At 42.1% G+C, this 22,416-nt stretch overlaps 1 protein-coding gene across 3 annotated transcripts in view; it reads left to right on the forward strand.

The window, feature by feature from the left end:
• LOC136443593 (cobalamin binding intrinsic factor-like) overlaps positions 1–22,416 on the forward strand; it is a 64,485-nt gene that overhangs the window by 32,350 nt on the left and 9,719 nt on the right. The window contains exons 2-4 of one of the 3 annotated variants that reach the window (XM_066440885.1): positions 11,774–11,845; positions 12,425–12,493; positions 12,876–13,113. In XM_066440885.1, coding sequence (XP_066296982.1) covers positions 11,774–11,845; positions 12,425–12,493; positions 12,876–13,113 — 379 coding nt within the window. The remainder of the gene's footprint in view (positions 1–11,773; positions 11,846–12,424; positions 12,494–12,875; positions 13,114–22,416) is intronic. The other 2 variants (XM_066440895.1, XM_066440905.1) reach the window with 2 other exon arrangements.

The following is a 22,416-nucleotide window of genomic DNA, read 5'->3' on the forward strand; positions in this document are numbered from 1 at the left end:
TCGCCTCCCGTCAAGCTTCATTGGCGCCAGCCGTGCTTTTGTGTGTGATTAGGTTTTGGAAGCTTCGAAGAAGTCAAATAGTTTGTGGAATACTAATACTCCAGAGTTAAAGTGAAATCAAGGAAAACAGCCCTGCGCACGTGCTAGCATATAGAATGGCCGTAGGCAAAAGTGAGTCAGTCGAAATTCGCCACTGTGTTTTCACTAAAACATTATTATTCACAGTGATAACGAATATGAGAGTCGGCTACAACAGTCTTCCTAGGCAACGCCACCAGTGCACGTTTCTTGGCATGACTATGAAATCGGCTGCCAATGAACTTCTTTAGATGTACTTCATTGGCATTGCAAATTCTCATATTGTGCCACTTTTCCAGGATTTTCTTCACGTTTCACCTATCCTAGTGTTCGCTTCCGTCTCTTTTTCTTTAGAGTTCTTTTCTTTTCTAGTCATATCTTTCCCCGCCCACCACCACCGCTCTCCCTTCGTCATGTCCTACCATTACGCCAGTCGGACCATCTACCAGCCGCGGGACCACGTTAGAACGCGCCCACTCCTCACCCACCGACGATGGAGTCGTTAGTTAAACGATTTGTCGGGCAGTGTTGAGCGCGCCAGGGAGTCGACCCGGCGTTGCGATCAGCCGCTCGCACATAGACGGGACTAAAGTCCGGACAAGTCGCTCATATTTCACCCTGGAGCCGGAGATCTCCCTGACACCTGCGAAGCGAAGACACGACTAAGAGTGCCATCCATTTCCCACTAACCGCTTGGCACTTTTGATCCAGCCAGCTAACATGCGCCTGTGCCTGGATGAAATAATGCATTCAATATGATTGCCCGAATAGCAGACGAACAGCAGAAACTGAAACTATCCTATTCACCTGAAGGACAATTCTACATTTCTTTAGTGAGCTAAAGACACTGAGTGGACAATATTGCTGTTCGGCTGCTATTGCATTTGACGCAAACCGCTGAGCAACGTATATTACATATTTCATTCTTAAACGTGCTTTAAAATATACATGAAATAGCTAGAGTACTGTACATGCTATCAATGTAATTGTCCTAGACCGGCCAGATGACGCAAATATTCTATCTGTTCATCGACAACAGTTGAGAAACCGTCCGTCTTTACTACTGTTATGCCAGAGTTCCCCACCGGCATCTCGATGTAACTACAACAGTTGCGAAACCGTCCGTCTTTACTACTATTATTCCAGAGTTCCCCACCGGTATCTCGCTGTAACTACAACAGTTGAGAAACAGTCCGTCTTTACTACTGTTATGCCAGAGTTCCCCACCGGTATCTCACTGTAACCATTACAGTTGGAAAGAACTGAAAAATCGATAGACCAGATAGCAAGCCGGCCCTTAAGTGGTCCGTGGACACTGATAAACGGCAGTGGGGTACCAATTAGCTCTAAATTCTTTAAAGCAATAACGATAAAGGCTTTGTCTAAGGAAAATAATGGCTTTGGTGCAAATTGCCGTCTTAAGGAAATTGCGTTAAGATAAAAGACCGACCTTCAACTTTGACAGTCATATTTTCTTGCTCTTGTACAAGGTGAACGTTTCTACCTCGCCCTCACTTAATTCATTGTCACTGATTGATTAAATCGCATGTACAACACTAGTGCAATAGAGCGTTATATACATCGTACTTAAACATCAGAAGAGTATTGTCAGTCTGAGAGGTATTTTGCATGGACTTATCATCCGAAGCTTAAGTACAGTGTACCTGGGCTATGGTGACGTCAGCTACTGTATTCTAGCACTCATCTTATAAAAAAAAAGAATTATTAGGTGATGTAACAACGTCGTGTTTTTCAACTGTTTAGAGATACCCTACATTTGAATACTGATCCCACTCAACGCCGTTGGCTGGCCAAGGGACCACTCAGACCTTCTTCTGTGGTTCCGACTGCTGTCTTCTTTCGTGATATGTTGCTTGTCAGATACAGACATATAATTTACTGTCTGCAGAGTTGGTGATCGCTGTTCCATCTGTGCGTCTTCGCGATACATCAGACACCCCCTTTCTTCGCCCGACCACTCCGTTCTTGTACAAGATGTTCTCGGGTCAGACACGAGGTCACCCCGGCGGTTCGCGGCCGGTTGATAAACGAAGGCATCACCTCAATTACCTGTGTGGTTAGAGAATAATGCGTCTCCCCCGGCCCTTTAATCGGGATACATAAAGCACCCTGCACGGCTTTACATCGCGTTAGTGAAGCCATTGTTCGCTCATGCAGCTCGGTACATTTATGAACCTCGTGGGACGCCGGGATGTCAGTCATGCCTTGATTTAAGCTGACAGGCCTTAACTACGCGGCTAGATGCGGGGAGCTGGCCCACATCCAGCGGAGTTTGGGACGGATGAGTTTGTGTGAAGATACTCTCTAGTTTTTGAAGTTCTTAGGGGAGATGAGACCATGGCGCCGGTGATGCATTTCACCCTTACACTACTGTGAACATCGGAAATCAGCGCTAATCTGCGGTAAAACGAACGCCATCTATTTCCTTACCGCGGCGCCTTCTCAGTTAGGAAGCGTCATTTGTATCCTTCCTCGAGTAGACCTTTTGATCAGCTGGTTGGACCTGAAGAGTAACAGGTAGACATCGATCATTGTAAAGTGAACAAGAATTAAAAACATTCCTTTTGCTTCCGTCACCCTTTCAGCAAGTAGCTTCGCAGGTTGAAGGCTGACATTGAACTCCCCCGTGGAAATATGTAATTTGTTGCTATTCTGCCTTAGACATATTTTCTGGGAGGCCTGAAAGTGAAATAAAAAGAACAAAAAACACATCGTTAACTATCCAACGGTGAATCGGTTTGGAAATGTGACCGAGGAATTCCAGTGTCGGTATCCCCTTTATAAGCTTCCCAGATGTAGCGCTTCAGCTATAAAACTAATTCTGATGCAGTAGCCCAAAAGTTTACTCAGTACGCAACTTTTCATTTCGGAAATCCATCATGAAGCCGCCAGGTGTGGATTAGAAGCCCTCCGCCAGCTGAACTCCCTGATTGTAGAGTAACGTCTCACCGGAAGGGTCCCCCCATGACCTCTACCCGCCACTCACCTATTCAAACAGCCTTCACATCTACCGCACTGATCAACGGCCACCTTGAACGCTTGACTGTTCTAAAGGGATCGCTTAGTGTATCGCGCTTTTTTGTAATCACATTAGCGGGAGGTTGTGCACCTCGGAGCTTATCCGACAGGTTTTGAAGAGATTATCGTTTGCGGCAACGCGGCGTGAAAGTAGTTTTTCTTATCTCTCGGTTTTGCCTTTGACACGGGCGACATATCGTTAGTTACCATCTCCAAATTCAATCTTCCTGTGGGAGATTACTGGGCGGGGGGACACCAATTCATTACGCCTGCTCAACCACAAAATCGAAACTTGAGGATTTTTCTTGCCGGCTATTGAAGTCTGACGGTTGTAAAATCGCATTGCGGGATGTATTCTATCTGCATGTCAAAATCCGGTTTGTGGCGCTAGCTGTAAGTCTCGAAATGTTGCGCTTTATAAACCATCTCTTTTATCGTTTATTGTCACAACAGCGTGACGATTTACCTTCCCATTGCCTGCACCTACACGGTAGCAGTCCATGACACTGTTGGACATGGTTCTTAATGCTCCTGTCACCGTCTTTCTGTCCCTGAACTAGCAGTCCATGACACTGTTGAACATGGTTCTTAATGCTCCTGTCACCGTCTTTCTGTCCCTGAACTAGCAGTCCATGACACTGTTGAACATGGTTCTTAATGCTCCTGTCACCGTCTTTCTGTCCCTGAACTTTTCCTGACACCCGTACCACGAACACGTCCCCGTCCATCACAACTCTGACATATGTGCTGCTTTATTCGCACGTCTTTCCCGCTTGTCCCCGTGACTGGCGTGAGAGATACGTACCCTTATCAGCTTGCTGAGAAGTGCAGAAAAGAACGCTCTATTTATCACCGGGTTTTTCAGCGGGACTTAGAAGAGCAGTTAGTCATTCCCGTGCACGGTGTGTCATCCCTACCCGGACCCGCGGTGTGTGAATCTGTCATAATCCAGGGCCTGTGGTACAGCCATCAATGTCTTTTTTAGGCAGCAGTGTCGTTTCGTACGAGCCATAAGATATTAGATCTGCAACTGGGACTGTATATGCAGGGTGCCATGCCAGACGTTTATGGATCCCTTCGTTAAGAATTGTCTTTATAGCAATCAATATCATTTTATCTTATTCTAAAGCTATATGTACGCTGCTTCAATCTTTGCCAGATACGTCCACTGAATTTGGATAGTACTTTTTAGATGTCTGTAATGTCAAAGCTGACGCCAAGAACTCCATTGTAGACTTCTTGATGTTTTATCATAGTAGACGTCGATAGCCATTCCACTCTCCCAAATACTACCTTTTTATGTACGTTCATGTACGTTGACGTAAGTAGGCTCGGCAGTATTCATTCATGATCAGTTGTTGAGCTGATGCTAGGTAGCATAAGCCCACAGCGGGCACGAAACTGCATATCTACCGTACCGGTATTACTGTGACACTGAAGTACAACGTTTCACGTGGAGACGGAATGCCACTCCGACAGTCTTATCTTGAACTGATGTATATGATACGAATTCCGAACCCTGTTGGGTTTTACCTCTACTTCCGTTAGGCATCAGTGCTGTCCCCAATGATCCCTTCAGCAGTCGGAAGTTCAAGTTCAGGACACCCGAGAAAGAGTTACATTTGCATGCCGTTATCAAACAGTAAATGCCGCATCGCTGTTCAAAGACCATGACGGTAGTAAATTCTTAAAGGTTGTTCGTGTCTTTCTGTCCCGAATGTGCATCGCGCAGATTCGTTTCCAGTTGTCATCGTATTCACTGATAAAAATCAAATGGGTGCACTGCTTTTACAAATCAGTCGGAAACTAGCTTCGCGCCGTAAGGCTTTTAAGTTCCCTTGAACAAACGTTCATTCTGGTGGTGAATCTCATTCCTCACTGCTAATCCTGAACCTCTGACGTTCACATCCGAATGTGCGGTTACATACATCCATTTCGATCGGGTAGTAGGAGACGTCTTGCTGCAACCAGTGGTACAAGTCAAGTAAATGCTTCGTAAGAAATTCTTAAATTCAATACCATGTGTTATCATAGATTGTTTAGAAGTTAGCGTTAGGTTCCGCTATTCGAGTCTTGAATAAATCAAACGTTTCTCTGTATGTTCATTAGTTTCATCTGAGTTGCGAGAACGCCTTTATCAAACTCCCAAGGTTCCACATTTCAACACAAAGTATATGGGAAATTCGGGTCACTTATTAGGGGGCCCTTATTGTTAAGTTGGACGTATATTCTGTCGTCCATGTACTTTTGTATGTTATCCAGATTTAGTCACCTTGGCCCTTCAGGGAAGGAAAGTTAGAGGTTGTGACAAACTAAAAATACCATGTATGTCCATCAATTGTGACCGGGCAGCAGAGTCGTCCTTTCTAATAGCTGCAATGGTCCGCAAAACAAGATAACAATTGGGAAAACGACAAAATGGCCAGTGTAGATATGTCACATAGGGTACAGGATCAGGTTTGCAGTAGCGTTGAATGTGATCCATGTTGTATAGATCGGCGGTAACACTGTAGCTTCAGGTACGTGTGCGATTTGCGATGGGCGGCGGGGTCCATACCGCAGACCATTCCGGTAGATGAATCTTCAGGTAACCATCAGCGCACGCCATGAATGAGAACTTCTGATAGCGCAGCTATTCTTGTATGTTGTAGAATAAGATACGTTTGCACATGTATAGGAGAAGGATAAACAGCGCCTTGCGTTATATTGTAAAAAAATACAAGCCCCCACCTCTTTCGCTATGCGACAAATCTCAAATTTCTAACATGTCAGAAACTCCAAAATGTAGTTTACACTGATACAGCGATGATATCAGCAAACTTTTGTGTTTACAGTGTTATCAGTAGTCGAACTGCGATCTACCAAAATTCTGAAGACGTAACTGCCAGCCCAGCCCCAGTTTGGTAATTAGAAACACGCCCATTCCGTTTGAAATTCAAGTAGACCAATAGCAATATAAGACCAACCAGTCAGCCTTGAACTAAAGTACTACCTTCAAGTCCAATTCTACAAATTAAGAAATCGGCAGCCCATCCCTTCCCTTCAATCATCTCCGTAATAGTTCCTCTAATTACCTTGACAAAGAGCCGTCTCTCTAATCTTCTTTCGATCGTATTTAAGATTCCAGGAATTATCCATATATTTCCCGGGTAAGCCTGTTATCATCTTCGGTGACGGACGAGGCTGTTCTTTTATTCCGTTGGAATGGAGCGTCAGGCGAGGCTGCGATGTGTATAATTTGTGGGGATTAACGGTCCCCACGTTTCCAATGATAGAGTTATGCCCGCCTAGCTGGCTAATGGACCCGGAACGGAAATTAGAGTAATTACGACGTAGGAAGTAAGAATTGCGGCGTCTCCACCTGTTTGTCGTAAGTTAGACTCACGGAGGAAGTTCAGCTTGAGTTCACAGAACTACAAAACTCCGTCTACCGCAACCGCAGGGCTTACACCAGAAGAAGGGGTGGGGCTTGAGGAAAACACGAAATGTTTTCAATTATGCACATCGTTTGCTCAGATTACCTCATGTTGTTGCCGCTAGCATGTACTTGTCTGAATCATTTTACGATCCGCCGATACCATTACTTGGAGAGAACTACGTATTGCTCGGATGATCCTCATTTTATTCATTTATATCAATGCTAAATAATCGAGTGCCATACTGGTATTGACTGGAATCATCTTCTTTAATATCTTCAGTGTTTGGTGCTGCGTACAGTCACAAACCCTTCAGGACCCTCAAAACTCTACAGTACAAGCTACACAAGGCGTTTCTACTATTCTTTTTCTTCTTGCCGTTTGGAAACAATCCAGTAAGATTTACCACCTGCTTGATGCGAAGGCCAGTATGAAATGAACGGCTCTAGAGGCGAAGCGAAATGTTGATTTCCTCAACGGAAATTGATGTATCTGCTGCGCTATAACGTCGTTACGTTCATTTCGTCAACAGAAGTTGATGTATCTGCCGTTAGAGCGTCGTTACTAGGACAAAAACAGAGTCGCCCGATACGTGCCATACGTACGTTACACACGTTACACGCCGTCAGGTACAGGTGGCACACCTGTTCTTCTCCTGCGAAGTTCTGACTACTTATATTCCATGCGCATTTCATTGAACGCACTGCTACAACTGCCCATACCAGAAATCTTTATTGACACAACAAACGTACAGCGACTTTCGTAAGGTCTACTACATCTATACATACGTACAAACGGTCAACATGAATTAACCAATGCATAAATGTAAATGAATGGATATGAGTAAATCAACATGTTAAGTCCAACGTATCATTTGCACAAAAATGCGGGAGGTGGCAGTAGCTACTATAACATTGAGTCATCTTCTTACCTCCATGAAAAATGTAGGTATTGTTTGTGGTCTGTCTGTGTGTGTGTGTTTGTGCTTCCAGATATTTGTGGTCAGAAGAACTTAACCTCTGGATGGATGATGATATTTGTATGTGGGTAGGTGTGGTGAAGACGAAGGTCAAGGTCGATGTTGGACCCCCTGATCTGTGACCTTGGTACTGCAGCAGAACATCCGTTTTTTGTATCTGTTGACCAGGGGTTTTTGGTGGCAGATAGCTTTTGAGTCCCCTTGCATGTAGCAGCTTTTCGTACAATCATTTTGAAGAAGAATTGCTCAGTTTTATCACTATCACATGTACAACAGTATTGATGATTATTTAGTATTGATGATTATCTAGCTTTTAGCCTTGCAATCAAAGCTAAAGAAACATGCTATTACCAAGAATTGTGTTATTGAGCTGGAACGAGCACAAAATGTCCTTGCATGATCCAGGGACATACAGACATCTGTACTCTACTGAAACATGTTGAAGCTTGGCGGTTATGACAAATGTATCTCTGTAAATAACCAGCCATACATTCACCTTGCACAACCTATAACGTCTGCCGCACTGAACTACCCGGATATCAAATTGCTTCCTGTGTGCAGAAGCGACTGTAGAATCCATCACGGACCTGTTCTAATGCCAGTCCCATTGAACCGATTCCTAGCGAATAGATTAAACGGTCCTGATTCATGTTGGTGATCATTGTGTCCGTGTTTTTGTGGTTTGGAAGGAATTTTTGTATCTATCTTAATCCCAATACGTCTGATCCTTTAACCCATCTAAGAACCATTTCGAATTCTTCTCCTACGTACATAACCCTGAGTTCCTTCAACGGCAAACGGACAAGCAAAACTTCGACTGTATGTTGATTTTGCTTCCATGTTGAATACTACCATATGCAATTATCCCTTGGAAATCAGTTACAATGTTAACTGAAGGAACCACCCTAAAGATTGACAAATAAATAAATAAACAATCTTTAACCCAAAATTTAGCATTATGTGTCAACATGATTCCTGATTTCAACGCCAGAACCCACAAACGGAAAAAAAGTTTGTATGATTCATGTTTTAGATATCCACGGCATTGGGTTGATATAGCTTCAGAATGAAAATGAGAAAATCAATGCATTACTGTAAATAACTCGCCGACCTATAGCCCACGCACCCACAAAGGGACTATCTTACTTATCCCATAACAGTCACAATGTCAGCTATTTCAAACAAACTCTTGCTGACCGAGTTCTAATTTACCGCGTTGAACAATGCGAATAATGTAAATGCCAGCGTACCTAATGCAGTATTCATACACAGTTTATCTCCGAACTAAAAGCATTCCTATGTCGAACCCATAAAGCAGTCAACTCAGAAGTACAGGTAATATTTTTCTGCATGTAAAAGTGACGACTATAGATTGAAATAGCCATTCAGCCAATGCAGTATATCTACACAAAGTGCATTCATCATGTAACCTATCTTCTCTGTTATAAGGCTAGTGTGCCATTTCCATCGCCGCCTTGTGCAACCACAGAAGGCTCTTGTCTTATCACAATTTATGGCTATCACACAGAAGAAAGCCATAACACAAGAAATGTATGATACCACCTTTCTGCTAGCTGTTGGTTACTTTCTTATCTTGAGAGCAACATACATTTTGCCATATCTACTTCACTTTCTGTCTTTGTTGTTCTACTGCGCAAGTAAAGAGACGTGACTGTATGAAATATGGCAACTTCAAACCTCCATAAACTTTCTGTCTCTAAAAGCACTTTGCTACCCTGACAGCTTGTGAAGCAATCTACGATTGGGTACGCCAAGGCTCAGCTAGTATGTTACAGACTACGTGTGTACGAACTTTTGACAGCATAAACTATTTGAAAGAAACCAGCAGGAGTCTATCTTTCCGACAGAAATCAGCGCTTTCATGTTGCACTTAGTTGTAGGTTATAACAATTTGTCACGGGTTTTATGGAGCTCTTAAACTTTCCACGCTTTACTGCTGGCTATGGCCCACCGGCTCTGCTCTATTCGATGGCGGATGGATACACATTAATCACCATCTCCTGCGCTGTATTCATACACACACTCTGATTAACGTCATCAGTTACCATCGCGACCGTGATACATCACGGCGAAAAGCGCGCGCACCATGGCTGCGCTGTCTGCCAAATGTCAACGGAGTTGCTGAGGTGAAAATTAACGAGCACGTTCCTGACCTGGAAATGTCAGGCGATCTGCCTCAGTCATAAGTCCATGTTACCGTGCTGAACCTGTTCACACACGCGCCTTTGCTCCAGGAGCGTTGGAAAGCGTTCAGGAGAAAAGGCTGCTTGAATGTGAATTTTAATCAAATGGTCTTTACTAGACCAACTTGATGTACCACCGTGGACGTACATGTATCGATTCAATATTCTTAAGTCGAAATTTGCCGTTGCTTTGGATCATTTTTGCCATTTCAAGCACACTTCCAAACAAATATCTCCTGAGGGTTTGTGTTGTAAGGCAACAGCCTAGTAACACTTACTTGCCATCTGACGCTACTTTTAATTTGAGGGAGACTTAAAAGACTTTATGACTTCAAAAAGTCATAATGCACACTAGGCTGATGTCGTGATGGATGGATGTGTGCATAAATGAGTGATAAAAGCAAGGAGAACTTGAACTTAGTTTTACTTCATACTTAGTTTTTATGTCACGTCATGGCACAAACAACATATTTTATGATACCTTACCGATTCACCTATCTGTATCACAAGCAAAACATCATATTTCTATATTAGTTGGGTATAACTATCTAAATCTACATTTCTAGCATTAGAATTTTGTAATTGTAGTTCTAACGTTGCTCCCCCATATCAGATACTAGAAAAATCAAAACCGATATGCCGTTCACATTAACCCTCAAGCCACCGTATGGGGTCAAAACTGACCCCAGGCGTATATGAACATGTGCCATTTTGACATTTCGAGTCGAAAACAAAATTCCTTCTATGAGTTTGTTTGTATATATGTCTCATAACTTCTCACAAGTTTTTACCGAGATTGGCTCATTGTTGATTAAGTTATCCTAGGAAGTTTACGCATGGTCCGGTGGGGTCAAAACTGACCCCAGAAAAATCTGCACTATATTCCCAATTGTTTGATACTTGTCATCTAGTAACATGTATGATAAGGGTTATTATGATCATAGTGACAAAATGTAGTTTTTTAGAAACGTGAAAAAAACATTTTTTAATGAACGTAAAGATTAATGACGTTGCGACGTATTATGACGTCATTTATGTGATTTTATTGACGAAAACCAACACATTGGGTATTTTCATATAAGTCAAAGGTACACGCTAAAACTTGAATAGAAATTATGTATGATAAATCATAATATATCCGTAGATGTAGATGGCAACAGGAACGACGTCAAAATGACGTCATAAAAATTGTATTCATATCAGGTTACACTAGCGAATTCCGCCATCTTGAATTATTTTAAATGCATTTTTTTATCATATAACCTAATAACACAATAAAAAATGGACCAAAATGTTATATTAAGATTGTTTCTGTTTGAATAAACATGGTAATGATGAAATTTTAGGTTGAAATGGCCGGTTATAGCTAATCTAGTTATATCGTCCACCATCTTAGATTTTGACCGATGACGTAATCAAATATGCATAAATTATGAATATCAAATCATAAAAGTGATGGGGAATTACATTGGTTGGTATTGATATAAGAAAATAAGTGCAGTTTAAAAAGACAGCTCTAGAATTACATTGTAAAATCCAAAATTAGCGACTTTTTCCAAATATGGCTCTCAGAAATCGGTTGCCATAGCAACATGAAAACATTAATTAGTTATTTCATTAAATTCAAATTGTTGCCAACGAAATTTTAGCAAAGGTGGCCAAGTTTGGTTGTTCTAGCGTAAGACATTCAGATGCTATATCACATGAAGTGTTGGCGCAGGCTTTAAAAGAGCCCGCTTGTCTGAATAGCGTAAGTTACAAAAGACGATGTTCCCTATTTTTGCATAAACTACGATAATAAGCAGAAATTCTTCACACCTAATCATGTCAAACTGTCCCTTACAGATTGCTTAAACTATACATATATACGAACCACAAAAAATAGTCACCAATAAAGCTGTATTTGTAGAAAACATTGTGGGGTCAGTTTTGACCCCATACGGTAAGATTAGTCGTAAAAAAGCTACGGTGGTTTGAGGGTTAAGAGACTATACATTATTATAAATCATGAGCGGGTTTTGTGGTATGACACTTATACCCAACTACTGTCTCTACAGGCATGGCTCCAGACCTTACCACTGACAAGGCCTTTACAACCACCACTGGGGAAACATCGCAGCAACTTTTAAGTAAGCGTTGTCAAACAACCGTGTGGCCTCGGCTCTACATTAATAAGACCGCGGCTGTGTTGATTCATTAGACGCTGTCTAGAGTGAATGATTCCGCGGCATCTTTTAATCACCACGCCGCGTACTGATTGCTTACAGAGCGGAAGCTTCATCCCAGAACGGAGCCGTTAATGTGAGAATGAGCGAACTAATCAATCAGAGACAGTGTAGAAGAATCGAGCTGCTACAGGAAAGTAACTTCCAGAGAGAAAACTTTCAGGAAAATTGAGTGTTTCACTCCCAGCTTATCGAGATTATTCTTAATTCTAGCCCGCTATCGATAGTACTCTACATCACAACGAGGAACACAAATCACTTTAAAATTGCTTCTGACGAATGCAAGCCAAGATACAAAGGAAACATAAAAGAAGAAGCTGGCTTGTAGCTCATGACTTGATTGCAAATAGTATTGGTAATCAACTGACAACCTAAACTAAACGTATTTGCTCTCCTTTGCCTTTTTATTAACAGCTTCCTTTGATTTACTCTAGTGTGCAGTACTCACATACACACATGTCCATATCAATAATATTTCCATAGGTACGACGGATGTACCTATGGGGATAGAATCTCGGGATGATACTGAGGAAATTCTGGAGTTATTCTCAAGTAAGCCTTCCCAGCTATACAGTTGCGTCCGTATGACTCTCTCGCTGTTTAGAAATCTGCTGCTGGTTCATTCTTGCGCGGTTTTTGCTTAATGCTCAAAACACATGTACTGATCCATTCGCGGTGTGCAGCAGGATAAAACAAAAGCTGCTTTCTGTTTACACACTGGTCCGCTGACCGTAACAGGAATACGCCTACTCCATTTCCGGTATGGCGCTAGGTTTAATGCTAATCAGGTTAGTGTATACACTAATCTTTGGCGGGTATGCATATGTAACCGGCAAAGCTCTGGTATTACTGCAACACAGTTGGAGATTCTATGAACGAGCTTCAGAAACTTTCTTTTGCACATTCTAAATTTTGTTCTCTCTATCATCAACAGGTGACGCTGAACCGAGGAAACAGAGCAATGAAATCCCGCAACAGATCCCGCCCAACCCAAGTAAACGAGCAGCCGGTTGGTTGATCATGATGCGTAACGCGGCCTACGGCTGGGCAGACACGCCGAACGCCATCTTGGCTCTGCAACTGGCCAATGACACGTGGTTTAACAAACAGGACCTATCCAGCCAGCTGAGCGTCAAGCAGATGCAGATCGAGCTTCTGTCAAAGATTGCAAGGTGCGTTCTGATTTGTTCCCACAATCGAGTAACTATTCTGATCGTGAGACTATTTTCACACATCCCTCCAGTTGATCCGATCTGAGCAAGAGAAGACGTACTTCAAATGCAGAAAAGATATCTAATTATACGTGTACCACGAAAATATTGCCAACAAATTATCCTAAAAATAAGGTATACAATCCTTAATGATTGCATCTTCTACTTGTCATAAGCCAATGTTTTATCATAGCATTTTGACGTTTCGATGGTTTCAGGAGATGTATTTGAAAAATACGTTTTAGAACGAAAAAAATGATGATCACAAGAAATCCTATTCCTCTAACTGTTGCCGTAGCTGGTAATGCTTTTTTGGCAATATGTCCCAGCCTCCTTGTCTGGACCCATGCCAGCAATACAGAGAAGTTCATGTTCATGACTTCGTATTGCTGAAGTGTAACAGCTAGGGATACCTTCTGTACAAATGACACACGCCTATCTCCTGCTGGGCCAAGAGATTGCCAAACGCAATTTTGGTTCCAGAAAAAGACCTCGCCAAAATTGGATATGGATGGAGCCAGTGCCACTGAATGTTACGAAGCGCATTAATCTTACTGCGTAATGTATCAGCGGAGGGATCTTCCCGGAGTCCCAGGGTACGGAACTTCTCCCTGGGCTTAACGATTATCTGGGTTTCAATGTAGTTTTCAACTTGACCTGTCTGGTAAGGGTCCATTTCAAAGTAATCTTAATTTCAACAAAAATCATTTCGAAAAGAATTCAATATCTAATTGACTCAAGTATAACGGTTGAGTCGATGGTTTGGGTTTATTACCACAGTTTGATGTTAATGTAATAAGTACAAACAGTATAACTGTCATGATTCCAATTTCTGGCTGATACGCTCACTAATTTACTTGCCAGAATCAAAGTCCTATTCTTGCACCACACGTTTTTGAATCTTTGAGATGGCCTCCAGTTTACGCGTTATGCTATACACTTGGGTGTGCTAAGCTACCATGACTTCTGATTTCCTTCATTTAGGAGAATCATGAAGTCGCTCTTTTGTTGTCTCCTATGGGTTTGAATGTCAAATGTTGAATACTTATCATAATCATTCGAATCTTTCGTGGCATGATTTTGTCCCATTGGTAATCAGTTACAAATATGTTGCACACTCATATGTAATCGTTTGTCAAACTGCGGAGAATATGATGTATCAGATGACATTTTCAAAAGGCAGGGACATTTGAAATGTATTATACATGTACATCGTGTTATGATACTGAACCTCCTTGATATCAGTTTTTGATTATATCATCATACCTTTCATTATATCGTAATATCGAAGCCTTAGAATTTTTAGTCTGTTTCCTTAGACTTCCAGAATTCCACGAGTACATACACAAAGCGTTTCACCAAATATTGTCAAAGTCACCTAAATGCAGATCTTTCAGGTAGGTATGAGGCTATGTTCTGGAGGCTATGTTCTGGAAATAGCATCACATTCTTGTTAGTCGATAGTGATCTAGCTGGTGTTTCTAGATTCAACTCAATTTACTTCACCTCACTGTCAAGTGGTATACATAGTTAGTCCTGTGCCAAAATTTCCTGTCGGTAGAATGCAAAATTCGCCCCTTCCAACGATCAAGCCTACGTTCTTGGTTGGATTGACAATGGAGCTGGAAAGACTCAGTCCGAACAATTATTGTTTATCCCACAAATCCAGTCACGTACATGTTCAGAGGAATCGGTATATCTATAGCCTTGAGGCCCAAAACGTCGGATGAACACTTGTACATTTTAAACGCCACTGTAGCGTTTTGCAATGAATATCCCAGATAATGATGGTTCAACAGGAGACTGTGTCGGCGCGCTTTTATCATAAAGTGCATTTTGTTGTTTTAATTCCTCTTGTCTCTGGGACCATTGTTTCCTTTTGATCCATGAGCGTCTTTGATCTGTTGGAGGGACGTGTCATCCCTCATTCGTCTCAGAAATCGTGACTGTGTTTTATCTGGTTCAAAATGTAAGGCAGATATAGCGGAAGTAATTGTATATAGATGATTGTCATGCCATAAGGCGACATTCCCTTGCCACCCGCCGTCAAAGCAAACATTTATCACAAAATGGAATCTGCCTGTCCGACCTTGGCGTCGTGATCTTAAGTGGAATATACAGGAGAAAGATTTTCCTCGGTTCTTCTGGGAATAAATGCACTTTTCTATCAAACGGTGCGGAAGATGCGGAGCCACTCGCCTGACCAAACAGGCCGGCAGGAAAATCGATAAAAAGAATAGTTCTGCGCCCAGGTTTAAAGTGAGGAAATTGTCCCCGGCAAAATGCGTTCACTGCTTTATCGATTTTTCATGTATGTAAACAGGGCACGCTGAGTGGCTTGTGCTTTTTGCTGTTTGATGTATGATAAAGTGCATGGCAGGAAATGTGCCTTTCCTTATGGCTGCCTAACCGCACCGCTTTACCTGGATTAGCAATGTGTGAGCTTCTCTCTTTGTTCCTAGGCATTGCTGGTAACTAAATCTCACGATGTGAACCGGATGAGAACCAATGTACATTGTATGTTTTGGCTTTCGAGAGAACATTGCATGGGCGGCGATCCTACAGCTATCTTTGGTGCCATTTCCCACCAAGCAACTCAAATCACAGCAACTGTGCATCAACGAAATACCAAATAAAGATACATATCGATTTCTTAGAGCATCTTTTCTAGCAAGCTGCTATAATTATGAGAAATTGTTCATCATGTGTTCGCAAACAATACCTTGGCCTCCTTTCCTTAAACTTTTTACATCGATTATTCTGCCCACGCCTGCCCAGATGAAGCTGCTAAGCTTAGAATAAACAGGGTAGCCGTGGGTATTTAACAGGAGAGTTTGGCTATCTCTGCCGGGCTTAAACTCGTTCCCAAGCAGGTGTTTGCGGGATTTATATCTCATCACATCGCTGCCCAGTGAATAGTACAATAATTTTGTATCAGCATAGCCAGCCCAAGAAACGTGTCATGAAACATGCATGTTCAAAATCTTAGCTTTTCCACAATTTGATGTATCATTTCAATATTAGAGCTACACGTGAATTTATGACATATGTATATCTTTTATCGATCTTTAGCTTAGGGCAATCTGTGATCTAATAATTATCTGTTTGGCATGAATAAATAAAAGCAATATAGGCTTCCCGGACCGACAATATGAAGCATCGGGATCTATCATCTCTCCGGACAATGAATCAATTAAATCCTGAAAGCGGTGTCCTATTCATATTGTCCATCTTCGATCGAATCCAGTTGTCCAGTCTTTGTTGCTATGATATAGCGCAGGGTTGGTTTCATTGTGGTTTTTAGGGGAAGAGTACTTCCGGGGCGGACATAGTGTTTGTACACAACCTACTGTTTCATACTTAGTACCTGCATTCACTAAACCTTGTCGAAGTGAAGTTCCTACGTTTGCCAATTGCAAGCGCTCACTATCATGCGAATGTCAGCCAAAATAGATGTACAAGAGACTTGTAGTTATTGAAATGTCAGCAAACTCTCAGATATTTACGTCTTTAATAATGCAAAGCCGGGGCCTCTGGTGATGTGCCGGGACAAGACAAATAGGTTTATTTCTAAACCACTTAGATTATTTGTAAGCCTGGCCCGAGGGTAGTAACATGAGCTCGCACAAGGTTGGCAGAAAACTTTGGTACAGTGACAGGAGAAATAGCATCTTAAACTTACGTGTTTGACAATGTCGCTCACCCTCCGTAATTCATATTATCTGAAAATGCGTAAAACATAAGGAGTATGAAATTCCGACAAAATCATTGCAATCACGCTTGTGCTGATCTTATTCATCGATTTCCATTCTTCATATTACATCCATTTTACAGTTTAAAACTTTCTTGATGATATCGATTTCCTAAAGGCAGGTGACCTCAATACCAGAAGTTAATGGTCAGCAAGATGTATGACATGAATGTAATCAGAAACCTTTCCTTTAACTCATTTCTCTTACTTACGACTACCCTGTAGAGGCCATACCTGAGCCCTGGAATTCCTGAAGGCATGCACGAAGGCAGGAGGTAATAAAATTGGTCATTAATCATAACCTCCCACCTGTAAGTAGGTCAGATGTGGACCCCGAGGCAGGAGATCGGCCGTGGAAACTGAACCACTTCACTCTGATTGCTATGGGATTTCAATGACATCGAAATCCGCCAGCCATGTATGTTCCACTGCTTGGTCGTTTCAGGTATAGGACTGTTCAGTGTGATGTTGAAGAGGGTCTACTCACCTACTGGCCTAGGTCAGGGTATGGGGTAGAGGTATTCAGGATCGGGTTTAGAATCTGGAGATCAAGCCCAGAAGCAACCCATGCGTTAATATGATGACATGGATAGCCAATGACAATGTATCAACGGTAAAATTCTAAGATTGGAAATACACATGCAAGCCACAGAGCAAGAAGATCTGCCAAGCGGCAGGAAAGGGCCACCTGTGTTTCTGGCACGACCCCAATATGCAAAGGTGACGTTTTCTGCCAGGTGTTAATCACACCTGTGAGGAAAAGGCTACAGGTACAACACAGGTTCTTCGATCCTTGATTGCTCCAGTTCATCCTAAAGTGGTTGTGACGCTGACATTATCGCATGTAGGGGTTTTTAATCATTAACCTAGGAGCTGACGGCTGGTTTAAACCAGTTATAACTCATCTGGGTGGGAAACAGGATCGTTTCATAGGATTAAACTTTGTGACAAAAGAATATCAGCTGATAGATAAAGTGTGCCTAGATTCTTTTGTTCCTCTTTGTGCATGAAGGCAGTTTTGACCCAACTTTTATCCATTACGACATTTGTAAGATAGCTGTTGAAAACATTAAGTCATTGAAGAAGACCTAGATGTTGCAGGAAATCATCGAAATTTCTTTGGGTAAAGGTGGAACAAATATGCAGGGATATCGTTTCGAAGCAATCAAATATTGCTGATATGTGACGACCCCGTCAGGTAAAAAGTGGGTCAGTAGTATCGGATCGATACTTCCCGCAGGCGGTCAGCACGCATTGTTACCCCGCCAGGCAGAATGAAAATAACGACGTCTTAGAATTCGGTTCGGAATTCAATTAGGACTTCATTTCCTGCTCGTTACGAGGGACGTCATTCTTAATTTGTTCCAATTTTTCCTGAAGGGTGTCTTGTTTCGGGATAGGGACTTGGTTACGTTTTAAGTTTATGTTTAGAGACTTTGGACCTACATTTGTGAAGGATCAGAAATTCAGGATTATCTAAAACTTAATTGACCTGTTATTGTGCTGATGGTGAAGCAAACAAACAAAAAAACGAACGAAAGAACTAACAAACATTACAAGATGCTGCTATCAAAAGCTAGCAAAACATGCGCGCGTGAAAATTATGACCTTACATTCACTTCGCCTTCACAGCAGTGCAGTAATGCCTCGTGTTGTTAGTATGGAGACTACAGAATACTTCTTTTAACTTTCATCATCTTTGAAATACATTTTAAATTAAAGGCTGGAGGGTCACAAGCGTTGCACGAGCAATAACTTTTGTGGCTGTCCACAATATGACCTGAATATCAATCATTTTTCATTCCTTTCACAGCAAAAAAAGTTCAGTGTAAGACACCCTCGCGTATTCAATAAAAAACGAGCACTCGAAGTTTGAGCCAAGACGGTGAACTGAAATCATCTATTGTTGGCCGCTCTCGTACCGATAATTCGGCACGGCGGCACTGTTAGCCTTGGAATAACTTCGCACTCAGGCAGGGGCTTAGTCTGGCATTGTTTTCCGTCAGCCGATATCAATTTACGCGGACAATCGATACGGACAGCGGCGTAAGTCCTGTCCACCTAATATCTTTTCTGTTAACCTTTCACCTATCGGTTAATGCACTCACAACTTTATTAATTTAAATGCACTCACGGCTGGGGAAAGCTGTTAGCCTATAACCGGGCGTGGACAGAGGCGCTGGCGAAGGTTTGCCTGAAAGTCACCGGTGGCCAGTGGGGAAAAGAAAATGCATATTAGCATGTACTAGACAGCGGATAGGAGAAATGTTCTGTACTGCACTGTGTCACGAACACATGTTAGCAACAGATCAGCATGGCCGTTGAGAGAAGTCGCTGTGTGGAGTGATAAACTAGCCTGGAACCGGCCGATGGAGCCCTAAGGGGTGGATGTGGTTGTGGGCAATGTTATCCTAGAGGAGTCATGTAGAGCTATATCCCAATGGCCTATGATGGAACAATCTAGTCTCATACTAGCCTTAGGTCCCTGTGATGGGTACGAATCGGACATGGTTGGCTTCCTGAAAGTCTGCAATGAAAAACAACGTGGCTACTTCCGAAATTTATATTCCCACGTGCCCTCGGCCCTGTACTGGTCTTATCAACATACTAAAGGGGGTAGTCGACTTCAGTTATATTTTAAGTATAACGTAGCTCGTTGTACATTAGACCGATGTCTCCACTCTTCTAGATGGAAGTTTTATGTCTTTTTGTTTTCAATTCCCTTTGGTATTAACTATCAACGTCAAGAGGTCTATCTCATTGCCGCTGGCCCAAATATGAAGCAGTTTATATATCTCAAACACGGCACTGTTCAACCACCTGAAAGGAATCTGTTGATGGGTTTTCTGTGCTGAAGTCGGGCCTCAGAGGGAAAAGTAGCCCCTTTTTGGTTCTCACAACTGTGCACACTTCTACGAACCAAAAAGGTATCCTAAATATTTCATGTTGGTGCGCGCCTCTTCGATCTGTTTGACCATCTCGCCGAGGCTTGCCAAGAAGTCAAGTGAACGTTATTAAACTCTGCGCACTCGGAAATCTATGATTTGGAGGACCTGGCTTGACCCTGTACAAGTATCCCAGTGAGTGTTTCCATAATTCAGATGGGTGGCCGTTAGCGCGGTTGAATGCTTTGACATTCCTGTGACCTCTATCGGCTCTGCAATTACTTCTGCAGACCTTCTGCGAACGCCTGTCCACTTCAATTTGTACGAGTGAAGGGGTTATTACGCACTTCAAAACATATTCGAAATTTCAAAATTATAGATGTTATTTTTCAATCTCTAATCCTCTAATGTACCTTGGACAAGTTGGCGTTCTGACCGTATCTATATTAAGGTGATGTTAGTGTATATTTATTCTGCTCTCCTAGATTGTCTACCCAGTACAGCTTTTCAGCAGCAGACGGTGCCATGATTGCATGAATACGGCGTTACCCAGTCTTTGCAAAGACTGACTTTCTGTGACATAGCGATCACCAATATATATTGTCCATTCATTCATAAACAGACACGGTGTATAGAGAGATTCTATATCTACATTGGGAGCTGGGAATGCATATGTACTAAGTCTTCTAGGTAGGAAGAGGCGCCACTCGTCTTTCTCTCCATCATGACAGCGCCTAATTGCGTTAAGCCGATCATTCAGCCGTGTTCGGGGGATTAAAGCTACATGATGTGCCACGTCTCTTAACGAGAAAATAATCTAAGCATAATCCCTACATATTGTTTATTTGAACCTAATGAGACATCTCAATATTGAAGACTACTAGTATGTCATATATTTAGTGTATATGCACCAATGATAGTTATTTAGTTAAGTAGTTTGGTTAGTTAGTTATAGCTACAGATGATATGCAGGTTTCAAACATTACATTAACGTGTATCTAATGAAAAGAGCTCTTTGTGTTGTTTCAACATCAACCATAAAGCTACCCAGAACTCGCAACAACAGAGAAGACCACAGTACACATAGCCATAACGATAATTGCTACAGGGTCATTGGTAAATTAACAATAGATGAAGTCTAGAACATCGTTCGTTATGATTATTCATATCATCCGTTATTAGCATGTTATCCTCTATACTCTCACCTTAAATGACCCTACCTTTCAAACCAGGGTCAAGATCAAGCCTATGCAGAATACATCTTGGCTAACTACAAGCCGTGAATAAGTAAATCAATAAATCTGACACCAAAGCCATAAAACCGTTACGGTGTAACACCTCTGAACCACTCACGAAAGGCAATTATAAAGTCCCTTCACCGCTAATCAGTCGATACTAATGGAGTTAAGTGTTACAATTGCTACTGATACGAGTAGGCGTGATGGTATTAAGCAGCTGGCAGTCCCAAAATGGTTTAAATTACGACGTGATGGTAGCATTTAGCCCGTGTTCTTTGAGTCTGAAACAACCGGGTTATGTTATTGAAGGGCATGAAAATAGTTTTGATGATATGAGTAACTGTTTCGAATCTGCCTGTTGTAAATTATTCTTGACTGTCCACCTCCGCGGTCGTATTCATGCCTTTGAAAAACATTTTCCTTGACCTCCATGCCATTCGGTTCTGTGTGTGCAATCTCGCTTGGGGGTAATCTCGCGTGAGTTAGGATGTAATCTCGCGTGAGTTAAGGTGTAATCTCGCGTGACCTAATTGAGCAGTGGAGAAGATATGATCTTTATGAGAGTGCAGTCAGTTTTGTACGGGTCATGCCTTTCCCATTAACCCCAACATTCACAAAGGAAGCGTGATGGATTTGTGCCTGTCAATATGTACATATGTATGATCATCTTCCCATCCGACAATACATTAAAAGAATGTATTTTGGACGGAACAAAAGCAGAATCACAAAACATGCATTCGTAATCTGGCAGTTGCACTTGGTTCGTTGCTCCCTACTGCTATTTCACCAGCTAGGAAAGAATTAGGATGGTACATCTGGGCTACGGCCACATTGAGAGTTCTGCTTGTCACATTCTAAGTACTTCTTTTTCTATTAAACATTTAGATTTCTTCCACTGTAAAACCTTTATGGGGTTCAGTATATTGTTCAGTACAATGTGTACTATTGTCCCAAGTGCAGCGTCCCAAGTATGATATAAGGCAGGACATGCAATCTAGCAATATGTTACTGAGGAGCTTGGTATCTTACTAAGAAAATCGACGTTGGCGGGAGAATATATGGAATATATAGCTGATTCCAGATGGTCGCCTAGCAACAGCGACTGTTGTAGGGCCTCTCTTGAGAGTTTTGGGTGTTATCCTTCAGGCTGATCTGAAATGGAACTCACACGTGGACTCAATGTGTACTAAAGCTAATCAGCGCATGTACTTTCTCAAGAAACTGAAGCACTTCCATCTCTCCATAGAGGACCTGATGACGGTGTACGTTTCCTACATTCGGCCAATTTTGGAATATGCCTCTCCGATTTGGCACCCCGGACTGCCTAAGACGTTAAGTGACAGAATTGAGAAAATCCAAAGAAGAGCCCTGCGCGTCATCTTGGGTGTTG

Source organism: Branchiostoma lanceolatum, chromosome 1 (genome assembly GCF_035083965.1).
Source record: "Branchiostoma lanceolatum isolate klBraLanc5 chromosome 1, klBraLanc5.hap2, whole genome shotgun sequence".
Lineage (NCBI taxonomy): Eukaryota > Metazoa > Chordata > Leptocardii > Amphioxiformes > Branchiostomatidae > Branchiostoma > Branchiostoma lanceolatum.